Below are 13,691 nucleotides of genomic sequence, written 5' to 3'. Positions count from 1 at the left end.
GGTTTCATATTCTTCATGTCATTACGCTCCTTGCCTTAATATAATGATTGCTTGCTGAACAGAATTTTGTCTTAGAAAAGATTTAAATTTTTGCTGATGAAAGAAATCCTATGTTGGATCTGTTGTAAAATATTTTGAATAAGACTTTCTGCAGTATTCTAATACCTTCATGGTAATATGTGAAATAGCATAGCATACTAATTCTTTTACTTTCTTTTACTCTGCTTGTCAAGCCACCAAGATTTGGCTGTTTGTTTTAGTAGACTTTATTTTTTAGAGCAGTTTTAGATTCACAGCAAAATTGAATGGAAAAGACAGAGATTTCCTATATACCCAGGGCTCCACACATGTACAGCCTGCCCTACTATCAACATCCTGTTTTTTTTTTTAATGCAGTTTTTATGTTAGAGTTTCAGTTTTGGTAAAGATGAGATAGATAAGTTTATATCAGGTATTAGAAAAATTTATTTGGCAATTGAGGTATGTTTTTAATTTCTGAATACAAATGACTACTTCTACCACTCCAAACACAGCTTCTTGTTAATTTATACTCAGGCACATAAAATGCATATACAGTCTTATTTTTTTTTAAATAGGTGATAAGTCTATATTATTTCTCAAAATATTATTTTTTAAGCCGTCTTCTGTGGAATCTCATTCATTATATCAACATTGAGGTTTCTGCCTTACGTATTATTGTTTTACCTAAGACTGATAAGAGAGTTCCGCTACTAAAAAAATGAGTTTACAAATTACTAGCTTAGTACATTTAAAACTGAGGTCTTTTTTTTTTTTTTTTTTAAAGAAATCAGAATCTGAGCTATAGTAAAAGCTAATGGGGTTTTGATTCTGGCTGTTTGGAACCGAGCAGTCTGGCTTCAGTATTTCCCTGTTGGTTTGGTGCTATCTCTGCCATAGCTTTGCTGAATACCTGTGACTCACCATGCAGGCTGAGGTCTCTGGCATCCCTGAACACCTGACCAATTGCGTCCGGCCTGATGTCCGTGTTTCTCCGAGTTTCAGTCAGAGCTGTTTGGCCTACAAAAATGATAAACAGATGTCCTATGGATTCCTCTTTTCTCCTTGTAAGTTACAGAATAGCAGGATCTGACCCTTCTAGAGGGGTGTTATTTTGTGGAGTCTGGTGTGTGCAACTTGGTATTTAGGATTTCAGTGGTTTTTAGGTTTTCTTCAAGAGGGGTGCTCAAGAGATTGAGGAGATGAACTTCTCTGGGAACCTCCCAAAGACAGCCAGAAAAGAGACCAGCTTTCACAAATCGTATTCTAGGGGAATTCTAAAGTGCAAGGGAATATTCTGTGTGTCCCCTGACATCATTAAATGAGGATCTAAAAGTGAAATAGGAAATTATTAAGACATTTATCTTTTAAATAATACTATAGAGATGATCTTTTAAGAATTCATGAAGCCCTTTAATCATCTCTCATTACCCTGATGACATTTTTTTTAAAACGTCCAAATTACACTAGTAAAATCAAGGAATTCTTTTACATAATACTTATTAGACCCAAGACTAAGTGGGAAGGAAAAAAATCATAAAAATTTGTTTAAGGAGAATTTTTTTTAAAATTATTTATTTGCTGTGTTGGGTTTTCATTGCTATGCATGGGCTTTCCCTAGTTGCAGCGAGCAGGGACTACTCTTCATTGTGGTGCGCAGGCTCCTCATTGCAGTGGCTTCTCTTGTTGCAGAGCACGGACTCTAGGCGTGTGGGCTTCAGTAATTGCAGTATGAGGGCTCAGTAGTTGTGGCTCGCGAGCTCTAGGGCACAGGCTCAGTAGTTGCAGTGCATGGGCTTAGTTGCTCCAAGGCGTGTGGGATCTTTCCAGCCCAGGGATCAAACTGTGTCCCCTGCATTGGCAGGTAGATTCTTAACCACTGTGCAACCAGGAAAGTCCTTAAGGAGAATTTTTGAGTGAAGAAAAGAGATTGAGTGCAAAGGAAAGTAGGAAACAGTATACAAGGAAGGGGATAATAGGAATGAATGAGTAGATCCATTCACTTCATGCTGTTTGAACGATTTTAGAAGATTGCTATTTTTTTTTACGTTGATGTCGATTTTATGATGTAATGGACACTGTTTTCCTAATGTTTAGATCTGAGCTCTTTGCCAGAAGCTAAATATGACGCATTCCTTGTGACCAATATGGTTCCAATGTATCCTGCTTTCAAACGTAAGTCCAATATTTACCTAGAAGACTATTATTTGTGGAAAGAAATGTTTCTAAATTTACTGCTTACTTTTCCTACCTCTATATTCATTTAAATAATAATAATACCTTTCATGTGTTTAGCCTTTATAATTTTAGAAGAACTTTAGAGTAAATTCTCTACTGCTTATGTGATCACAGAAATGCTATTTAGCCTCCACTGGCTGTGTGATCATAGAAATGCCATTTAGCCTCTCATTTGTAAAATAATGAGACTTGATTGCATGACTTCTATGGCTGATATGGATTGGTTACTTAATTGTCCAATGACCAAAACAATCCATTTTCTATTTCTGATAACAAATAATTCATTCATTTGCCCATCCATCCATCTGTCCATCCATGCATCCATCCATCTTCCATCCTTCCATCCATCTGTCCATCTTCCATCCATCCATCCATCCATCCATCCATCCATCCATCTTCCATCCATCCATCCATTTATCCATCCATCCATGTATTCAAAGATAAGGTAGCTTTGACCTTCCTTTAGTTCATTTACAGTGAGCAGACCTATATGTTTATAGGAAAGGTAGGAAAAGGAAACACTTCTACATAATTCCACTTTGTAAAGGAGCATTGGGCTGTGTTACATGACTCTCAGGGCTGAAATAAAGTCTCAGAATAGGAACACAAGATGGTGGAATGTCATCTACAGGGCCAGGCCTCCTCAACTTGACATTGGTGAAATGGCCAACATGGTTTAGAGAAAAAAAAATGTTTATTTGATGTCCTAAGTTAGTAAATAAAGGCTTATTCAAAGGTAGAATCGCTTGTGTATGAGTGAAAATTTATAAAGTATGCTTTTAAAAGGAGGTTTCCTGGTTTGTTCTCCGCCCCACTTGAGAAATGTTTCACAAACCCACATAGATCCATTTGTCCCAATATTACATGGAATGCAGCTTCATTGAATTTCCACAAATCAGGGTTTCCTGGATTTCTTTATTCTTTACTGATGCCTTTTTGACCAAGCAGCAATAAAGGCAGCACATGGTACCACCCTGAGGCTGGTGTGGCCAAAGACCTTTCACAGAGGGCCCGCTGTTCTTCTTCACTAGGGGAATGGTTTTTCACATGCCACATTTCTGCGGGTTTGGCCTTTTGACTGTTCTCATTGTTATTTCTTTCCCACTATGCCTCTCCAATTTTTATGCTTAAGTTAACATTTGAACTTCTTCCCCACTGTCCTCCTTTCTTTATTGAAAATAATTATCCATGGTATTTAGGCTCTGGTGGGCTGCTCTTTTTCATTTAGAATAGAGGATCAACAGTTGAAGCAGTATGAGAAAAATGCCCAAATATTTTTTAATAAGGGGAGGTAAGAAAAGATAACAGCCTGAACCCCCAAACCCCCATCTGGAATAGAGCGTGGCAAGTTAAATCTAACATGTTTGACCCAACTTCTTTAGTTTGCCTTTCCTGTCCTCTTCTGTTGTTCCCTTCTTTTCCCTTTCCCCTTTTCCCTTTTCCATTCTGCCCCTCTCCTTCCCCTGTGATTGACCATAGTGTGAATTGGAGCTAGCGTGGACAAGGAAATCTTCTATAGGGGATGACCATGAAACTGAGAAATGAATGATAGAGGAGGAACCAGGCATGCGTAGGTCAGGGGACGTGTTTTCCAGATAAAGGGGAAGCATATGCAAAATCTTACTCTGAAACAAGTTTAGCAAGTAGGGGGACAGGAAGAAAGCCATGTACCTGAGAAGGAAAGGAGTAGGAAATAAAGTCATGGAGGGAGGCAATGGCCATGGTGGAAAGTTGGGATTTTATTCTAAATACAGTGAGACATCATCTTGGAGTGTTAGAAATGGATGTTGGGGAAGTATGATACAATCTGATTCATAGTGTAAAAGGATCCACCTGGCTACTCTAGAGGGACTAGGCTACAGGGAAGGAGGAATTTCTCCCAGGGTGCCCGGGAAGTAGTCTTTTGTGGTGGTTCATTGCAGAGAGGATAGTGACTTAGACCAGGGTGGATGCAGTGAAAATGGTGAGGAATGGTCAGATGTGGAAGACTGGGATGTATTTTGGAGGTAGCGCTGACAGGACTAGTTCACGTGCGTATGAAGAAAGGAGAGAAGTCAAAGATGAATAGTCAGGGATGAATCCTAGGATTTTGACCTGAACATCAGGGTGAGTGCGAGTGCCACAGACTGTGATGGAGAAGCCAAGAGTTGGAGCAGGAGTGGAAGAAAAATCAAGAATTCTGTCTGGATAATTTTTTGTTAGACATGATTGTTAGGTATTCAAATGCACCATGAGATGGCTGGCTGGATAACATGTCTGGAGCTGCCTGGAAAGGTTGGGGCTAGAGACATAAACTTGGGAATTAGCCTATCTATGACATCATGAAAGAAGAGAAAGTAGATTAAAGACTTTTTTTCAATTTCTCACAAACACCATACTTCCTCTGTTGCACATACTATTCTCTCTGAGAATGTTCCGTCTCTACCTCTTTGCCTCAGAAACACTCACTTATCCTTCAGATCTCAGCCTAGTGACCACTTCATCTGCAAATCCTTCCCTGACTTGTTGGGCTAGGTTAAACTCCTCTACTAAAGTCTCCATATCTTTCTCTTTGCTTGTTCTTAAATGACACACCCACAGTTAATGCTTTAGGATGAATTGCTCTTAAGAATCACAGCAGCTCTACTGTCTCTTGGCTTGTGGCATTTGCCTTCTTTAATGCATCCTAGAGAGAATTCGGCAAAGCAAGGAGTTTTGTCCATGAAGAACGGTTTTTCTCTTTGTACAGGAGTCTGGAATTATTTCCAAAGGGTTCTGGTGAAGAAATATGCTTCAGAAAGAAATGGAGTTAATGTGATAAGTGGACCAATTTTTGACTATGACTACGATGGCTTACATGACACACAAGACAAAATCAAACAGTAAGTTTTTCATTCCCATGCAATGTATGCTTTTAAATTCCAAGATCTCACTCAAGAATATTTTTCAAATATTCACATACTAGAGAAGAGCTGATACCTCTTAAATTTGTTGCTCTTTGAATCTCCTTGTGAATTCTTCAGTTCTTTTGGACCCGTGATTAAACGTGGCATCGGTGGTTGGAAAGGAATTAGGATTTGTGGTAAATAAATGCACTTTTCATTTTCATGAAAGAAAAATGTATCAAAAGATTAAAAATTTTTTTCATTTATTCTTCAACAACTCTTTACTGGGAAGAAGATAATTTTTACTTGTGTTCACTATTTGGAGGGAACTTTTAGAATTCCTTAGGTTTTCTGAGTCAGTACATCTCAATAGGAAATCACATATGACCTTTGGTCAAATCCCATTTCTGTCGCTCTTTGTGGTGCTATTAGGGATATAAAAGGATGAGGCATACTCTATTCATAAGAAACTTACAGTCTGGTGGAGAAAGTAAGAAGATATAAATACAACAAATTCATAGTCGGTCATCATTTAATTTTACATATGCATGAAACAATTAGCAACAGAAAATACGAAAGGGTTTAATTGTGATTGACAATTATTTAGACACAAAATGCTAATTTTTTCCATATATATAACGAATACAATGTCTTATTTTACCCCCTTTCCAGTCATCCATAAGAGCAATTTCATTCTACTTGTACATTTATTTTATTGCTGATTATTGTTACAGTTTTCAGCCTAAATTATGTTATTAATTCAATCATAATTTTAATATTTAGAAATGATTAAAATTAAGATAATAGAAAACCAAGTAAGGAATTATGAATTTCTGTACTATGCACTTCTCAAAAGATTTTTTTATACTTTCGTAGCTCATCACTAGCACTCAGTCCTTAGAATTTTCTTTAGTAAATGAGTTCTCTGTACCAAGTTCAGGATCTCATTGTGGCTTGAAAGTGCTATTACTCTCCTAGCTCCTGGGCTTCCTGCCTCTGGTCCATTTTTATACAAGTCTATGAAAGTTATTTTCCTAAAACATGGACCTCATAATAGCACTTCCTAGCACAGAAACCTTCCATGGAGCATTACTGCCTGAACAATAATGCCCAAACTCCACAACTTTGGGACTCAGGACCTGCCTTACTTTGGCTTTTATTGACTCTTCCAGACTTATGTTTCTACTCCATTGATCTATTCATCATGTCCAGCCTCTGAGTCTTGGTTCAAGCTGTTTTCTTTCTCTGGAGTATATTTTTCACTCTACCAGGTTGAGAGAAAGAGGAGATCCCAGGCACTAAAAACATGATATTCAAAGATATAGATGTAGGCTAACGCTTGTAAGTGAAAAATGACTCCGTTGAGTGGAATTTAATTTTAGTGACTTGGGCAATGTTCATTGGTCACCATTTAAAAAAGAAAGCTACTACCTCAGCTGTAATTTGATTTTGCCTTCCTCTTTCAGGTACGTGGAAGGCAGTTCCATTCCCATTCCAACTCACTACTACAGCATCATCACCAGCTGCCTGGATTTCACCCAGCCCGCAGACAAGTGTGATGGCCCCCTCTCAGTCTCCTCATTCATCCTTCCTCACAGACCGGACAACGATGAGAGCTGCAATGTGAGTTCAAGGAGAGCATCCTTTGGGATTTGGTGATATAACTCATCTTCATGTCTTAATTTATATCCCCATCTTTGAACTAGCACACACATCATAAAATATTTGGGTTACACAAATGGGTATACAAATTGGGTCTTTAGAAAGGACCCAAATGAAACTTTGCATAACACTTGGGAACTCTGTGTTCTAATGGCTATTTTTTTAAAAAGAACTTTTATTGAGATACAGTTAACATACAATAAACTGCATATATTTAGAGTGTACAATATGGTATCCCAATCTCCCAATTCATTTCCTCTAATGGTTTTTTATTTTTCAGTGTAAGGGTGTGTGTGGTGTGTGTACATTTAATGTAGCTCTGTTTCTGTGTTCAGTTTTGACAAATGATAAAAGTGCCCAGATGTTTTCCATTTTGCAAAAGATGTATATATTTTGTAGAAAGTGAAAACACAATTTTGGTAATTATTGAAATGAGGAGTTCTTAGGAGCTTATTATATCATTCGCTCTACTTTTGTGGATTTTTGAAAATTTCATTAATAAAAACTTTTTAAAAAGACATATGCATATGAACATACACTTTACAAATCAGAATTTCATTTGCTACTAATTATAAGGGCAGATGTAACAGGTCACCCCATTCTTAAATAGCACAGATGACTCTCGATTCACTTGTTCCAACGTGAAAGCAGGATGGCCTGATGATAAAGTCCCAGGAAGTCAGATAGGAGCCATGCTGTGTGCTCCTGGCTCTGCACTAATGCTGCTCTCGGGGACAAATCACATGATTACTCCAGATCTCTTTAATGTGATGGAAGCTCTGTGCTCCAAGGTTGATTTTAGAAGTAATAATCTCTATGCTTTTGTTTATATAATAGAAGGATTGGAGATAAAATCTGCAGAAGAAGAATTTTAGTCAACAAGAAGTACTCAAATTCCTTCTTTTTTTTTTTTTTTTTTTTTGGCTATGTTGGATCTTAGTTGAGGCATGGGCAATCTTTGTTGCAGTGCACCAGCTCTTCTCTAGTTGTGGTGTGCAGGTTTTCCCTCTCTAGTTGAGGCGTGTGGGCTCAGTAGTTGTGGTGCTTGGGCTTCGTTGCCCCGCAGCATGTGGGATCTTCATTCCCTGACCAGTGATCAAACCCACGTCCACTGCACTGGAAGGATTCTTTACCACTGGACCACCAGGGAAATCCCCTCAAATTCTTTAATTATGTGAGATACCCTGGGAGAAATGATGGTGTGTTTAACAGTCACTGCTCCAGGCAGCCTTCAAGGGGGAGAGCAAATGAAACAAGCACAGAAATTGCTTCACTAAAAGGCAAAGAGCCTTCAGAACAGCTTCAAAAGAGATTTTCAGCTTCTTGGACAAGGCAGCTTTGGGGTTATAGCTTCAATTATAGGTGAAGATTCAGGCTATGACCATCCAAAACAAAATAACGGATGCAGGAAAAAAATAGAAATTTGAAGTATGGCTAAAAAAGCTAATTAAGTTTGGCCAGAGTATTGGAAATGAGGATCATAGTGGGAGATAAGGTTTTAAAGGTTGCATGGAATCAAATTTAAAATAAAAGTAGTCGTGATAGTAGTCATAGCAGCCATAGTAGAAGTTGTTACCATTGACTGAGTCCATGTTACCATCCAAGTGCTGTGCAGGTCCTCTCATATATTATTTCTAATCATCTTATTACCCTATGAGGCAGGTGTATATGAGCTCCTCCCCATCCCCTTATTAACTTTTGAGACATCTATAGCTCATAAAGGAAAAGTATGTAACATGGTTACCTGGTTAGTCAGTAGAGAAGCAGAACTTTAGATTCAAGCCCTCTGATTACAAAAGCCCATCCTCTTTCAAATTTATCAGATTTCTATAGTGGATGCTTGGGACCTTAGGACTTTCTTCTCATTGCACAGACATTAGATAGCCACAGGAAATGTTTAGGCATAAGAGCAATATTTTAGCCTCTGTTTTGGGGAGATAAATTTGAGTTGGAGGAGCTCAAACATGGTCCTCAAAGGGTTTTGGCAAGATTCCCAGGACTGAGGGAACAGAACTGGAATTGGGGTGTGGTCTTGGAAATTTCTAAACGATGGTGGAAGGCAGTAATATTGTAGTGGAAGGGTCAATAAGATCATAGAAATAATTGAATGGGAGGTGGAGAAGCAAGGGAACTTCAAGTGAGAGAGGAGTGGTCCTCAACTTATTGACATGATCGTCTCAATTTTGATTTTTCACCACCCGTGAGATTAGCTAATGGTGTACCAGGGGGATTAATACCTCTGGATAACATGATGTACTTTTTGAACTTAAGTTTTACTAAACTCTTGTTGTGGGGATGTAAAATTTTTGCAAAAAAGTAAACATACTTTATGGAGTGAAATTCAAAATTGCCCTGCATGTCTAAGATAAGGCAGAGACTCCAAAGACATTTCAGACTTACAGTAGGCCATTTAAGGGACACCTAAATTCCTGGGGGACGTATGTTCATGTTTCCCTGTCATTAGGGGAATTTGATGATACAGGAGTTTGAAAAATGTTGTTCTGAACTCAGCTCAAAGGCAGCTCTTTATTCACCCCAGTGTTACATCTGACAGATGAAATCCACTGATGTCCTCACACGTCTTCCCCTCTGTACAGAGCTTAGAGGTGTTTCTTGTAGAGTTCATGGCCAGCACACTTCTTACTGAAGACCCCCTGCCTACGCAGACACCTGTCCTTGCTTTAAAGTTCACCTTAAGGGACTTCCCTGGTGGCGCAGTGGTTAAGAATCCGCCTGCCAATGCAGGGGACACCGGTTTGATCCCTGGGCCAGGAAGACCCCACATGTCAGCAGAGCAACTAAGCCTGTGCACCACAACTACTGAGCCTGTGCTCTAGAGCCAGTGCTCCGCAACAAGAGAAGCCACAGCAATGAGTAGCCCACATACCGCAATGAAGAGTAGCCCTCGTCTGCCACAACTAGAGAAAGCCTGCGCGTGGCAATGAAGACCCAACACAGCACCCCGCCCCCCCCAAAAAAAAAAAACAGTCCACCTTAAAACTGATGGGACTTGAATTCACAAACTTACTTGGGAGGTAGTCAGGAGAAAAGGCAGGTGAAGAATGAATGTGCATAGCAAGAAAAACACTAAGCAAGTTCCTGGATTGTAATTTCATTTGCATTAATGTGTAAAGTTTTAGTTATTTTCTAAAATTTATTTTTAAAGTTTTTCTTTTCCTCTCTTGGTGCACATGAACTTTTATTAGACTTTTATTAGTTTCGCACTTTGTACTAGAGTCTTGCACAGAAAATACTTCTGTGAGTTGCCAGCAAGCAAGGGGCAGAAGTCATTTTCTTCATGTGCACCATAGCCCAGTATTTTGACTAATTGGAGGCTGGATTTTAGCCTGTGAGAACCAGAGGAGCGGCCCTCTGAAATGAAACTGGCAAATCACTTCCCGAGGAAAGAAATCGCAAAAGACAGATTTCTTCCCCCAAATTCTTATAATCCCAGCTGGCCATTATTTAAATTAGGAAAAACCTTTTCACCTCCTCTCCACACATTCAAATGACTGCATTTACAAAAGAAACATTAGACTGACTGACCATTGAGAAATCAAATCAATGAGTGAATATGAAAATTCTCCTAAAAATATCACTTCATGCTTACTCTGCTTACTCTGAGGGGGTCCCAATCCATTTGGAGACCTCCTACTTCGTTAATTATATGGTCACACTGAGGACTGGTCAGTACCGTTGTGGGTAGAGTTATATTTAGGCCTGTCCTTTCCTATGAATCGCAGAGATCTTGGTTAGCTTGGGTTAGGAGGGCGGGGCGTGGAGGGTTAAAATCCTTCTTTCCCCCAGCCTGCAAAGCAATTTCTTCCTGTTTCTTCATTTCGCCTGGGGTGGCCAGGCATCAGTTTCCTGAACCAACACCCTCCTGTACATATTTAGCCCTGGCACAAGCTGCGGGAGCTCCCTGTCCAGGTCCGTGTGGGTTGGAGCTTTCCGAGAAAACCCAGTGCAGGTTCTTGGGCTTTGGTGGGTAGTTCATTGAGACCACTTGCGGCCAAAGACTTGGGCGAGGGCATGCCTGAGCATTCTCAGCCCTGGGATGCACAGCTACCCTTCAACTTGTAGAAAGAGTTTTGGAAGCCATTGCAATTCCAGGGGCATTTTTGGGAATAAAATTATTTGCAAAGGCCTCCTGCCCCATGTGTATTTACGAAGGGAGACATTCCTCTGTATTCTTACGGTTCTCAGATCTTGTCCTTTCTCTCAAGTTCCCTCAGAAGTGAAAGAAGATATTTTTTAAATGTAAAGGACTGCTTTGTCTGCATTGCTTTTTCGTTTCAACTTAGATGTGAAATAAATTGCTTAGCTTGGGACATTTAAATGTCTCTCATCTCGAATTTGTGCCCGTGAGGCCATTCTTGGCAAGTAGTTAAGACAGAAAGAGATTTCCTTCCTTCTCATTATGGAAAACCCAAGATGTTGTTTCCTTACTTTGCCCTTTTCCCCCCTTCTTCCTTCCTCTCCTTCCTACTTCCCAGGGAGCTGAAGCAACCATTATTATTCTCGTGAAGCAATGAAGAAACTGAGGCCTAAAGAGGTCAGGTAGCTTGAGCAAGGTCTCACAGCCAGGACGTGGAAGAGTCGCAATTCCAACCCAGGCCTCTTGGGCCCCAGAGTGACAGGTGTATCAGCCGAGCTGCTTCGAGTCGAACTTATTCAAATATCAGTTCACTGCAATCTAATAGATGATGTTGTTGACCTAGCATATGCTTCGGAAGTGCTAGGAACACACACACGTTTTGTGCATTGGGCCCAAACTCTTCACTTTCCTTGGGAGACAGAGGAGCATTCCTAATTCCTCGTGCTCTCTCCTCATTGCAATTTGACATCAGGGGAAAGAAACAAATGACTGCATTCTCCAGGGCCTTTGGTTTTCCTAATTTTGATTTATGTTCTGAGAACATATTGCGTCAAATGCCCTTTCACACCGCACATCTTGTTTATTTGGTACAGCTAATTGCTGTTGAAAATGTTTACAGCCAAGCGCCGGTATTTGTGGCCCATTGCCGGCAGGACTGTGGGAGAGAGGTGGGGAGGTCAGGAAGGAATAACACACCTTGGCTTTGGGTGCAGGAGTACGTAGAGGTCATTTGTGGACTTGGAGCAAATGGACTGTGTGGAGAAAGTCCTTTGGAAAATTCTGACTCTGATTGTATTCCTTTTTCAATTGCAGAGCTCAGAGGATGAGTCAAAATGGGTAGAAGAACTTATAAAGATGCACACAGCTCGGGTGAGGGACATTGAACATCTCACCAGTCTGGATTTCTTCCGCAAGACCAGCCGCAGCTATCCAGAAATTCTGACACTAAAGACATACCTGCATACATATGAGAGCGAGATTTAACCTCTGATCCTCTGCGGTGCAGTCTTATCAACTGGTGTATATTTTTATATTGTTTTTGTATTTATTAATTTGAAACCAGGACATTAAAAAAAATGTTAGTATTTTAATCCTGTACCAAATCTGACATATTACGCCTGAATGACTCCACTGTTTTTCTCTAACGCTTGATTTAGGTAGTCTTGTGTTCTGAGTAGAGCTTGTAATAATTACTGCAGCTTGCATTTTTAGTGGAAGCTTCTAAATGGTGCTGCACATTTGATAATTGCATTGAGGAAATATCAATTTTCCAATGCACAGTTGCCACATTTAGTCCCGTACTGTATTGAAATACTGATTTTGTAAAGTTGCATTCATTTACTGTTAATTATGACAGATATTTAAGCCTTATAGACCAATCTTAAATATAATAAAATCACACATTCAGTTTTTTTCTGTTTTTGTGGCCTTTATTTCACATAAATCAGAGTGTTTCTGGTATAGTTCATGCATGAAAAGTATACATTTCGTGTATTGGGCCCTCTTCCTAGTTGGATGTAGTTCACATAGAAAAATGAACATCCTTAATATTCAACTATGGTGGCCTGAATGAGATAGATGAGGTACATATCTATGGGGAATCAGAAGGGCAGAGGAAAAGGGGAACCAGAAGAACTCCTGAATATCCTCTCACCCATCTATTTTAAAAATATTCTGAAGTTTGGAGGAACAGGTTCTTTTGATCAAGTTTTGAAGCTTTTATAAGACTCAACAGAGACTGCATTAAGCATATATTCTGTATAAGTATCAGCCTGAGAACCAGGGAAGATATAGAGAGAAATAAGACACTGGGATGAGATATAGACCTAAATGTGTAATTAACCAGTCACGGTAGAGAATAATAAAAGCTAAGTGTATGACACAATATGACAGAAGGGTCTGAATGACAAGTGGGGTGATTTTTGATGGACCCAGTTGTGGCTTTAAGTAATATTGAAGCACAAAGTGAGGAAGTCATTCAGAGATTTTCAGTCCTTCTGATTGTGTCACAGAGAAAGGTGCATCTTAGTACTTCCATATCTCTAACAGTAATTTTGGGTTAAAAAAAAAAAAGGAGCACAGTATGTTTTTTTTTTTTTTCATCATGTTAATTTTTACAGTAGCCCCCTTTTATGGTCAGTGAAATGGGCTTTTAATTTCTATAAATTTTCCTTTAAAAGTAAATTTGCTTAAGAAGGAAGACGTGTTAAATAAAAAATACATAACAACAAAAGTAGGACAGATGGTAGTGGGGATATGGGAAAAGTCATGAAGGTGGTATGAGAAAAAGTGATGTTTGGGAAAGACAGCTATAGGAATACACTGGAAGAAGTGAACATGGTAACTCTGATCACAGCTGTATTTATCCAGCAGCCGCTGTGGTCCAGGCACGTCTCTGGCACTTCATATGCTTTGTCTGTAAATACTGAAAAGTGAGGAGCTCAGGGAAGATTTTATGGAAAGGGGAAGAATGAAGCTGGGACTGGAGAAGGTTTGAATCGAGCTTTGTAGTTTGGGATAGGTAGGGTGGA

The 13,691-nt window shown here is 39.4% G+C and overlaps 1 protein-coding gene across 1 annotated transcript in view; it reads left to right on the top strand.

Moving 5' to 3' along the window:
* Positions 1-12,573, top strand: part of ENPP2 (ectonucleotide pyrophosphatase/phosphodiesterase 2) — a 110,250-nt gene extending 97,677 nt beyond the window's left edge. Inside the window, 5 exon segments of the mRNA XM_057736110.1 lie at positions 950-1,085; positions 2,116-2,193; positions 4,985-5,117; positions 6,587-6,743; positions 11,974-12,573. Of these exon segments, the coding sequence (XP_057592093.1) occupies positions 950-1,085; positions 2,116-2,193; positions 4,985-5,117; positions 6,587-6,743; positions 11,974-12,144 (675 nt within the window). The 3' untranslated portion in view covers positions 12,145-12,573.
* The last annotated feature ends 1,118 nt before the right edge of the window (positions 12,574-13,691 follow it).

The sequence above is a fragment of the Hippopotamus amphibius genome, chromosome 5, assembly GCF_030028045.1.
Source record: "Hippopotamus amphibius kiboko isolate mHipAmp2 chromosome 5, mHipAmp2.hap2, whole genome shotgun sequence".
NCBI lineage: Eukaryota > Metazoa > Chordata > Mammalia > Artiodactyla > Hippopotamidae > Hippopotamus > Hippopotamus amphibius.
This window is presented reverse-complemented; position numbering and strand designations above follow the sequence as displayed.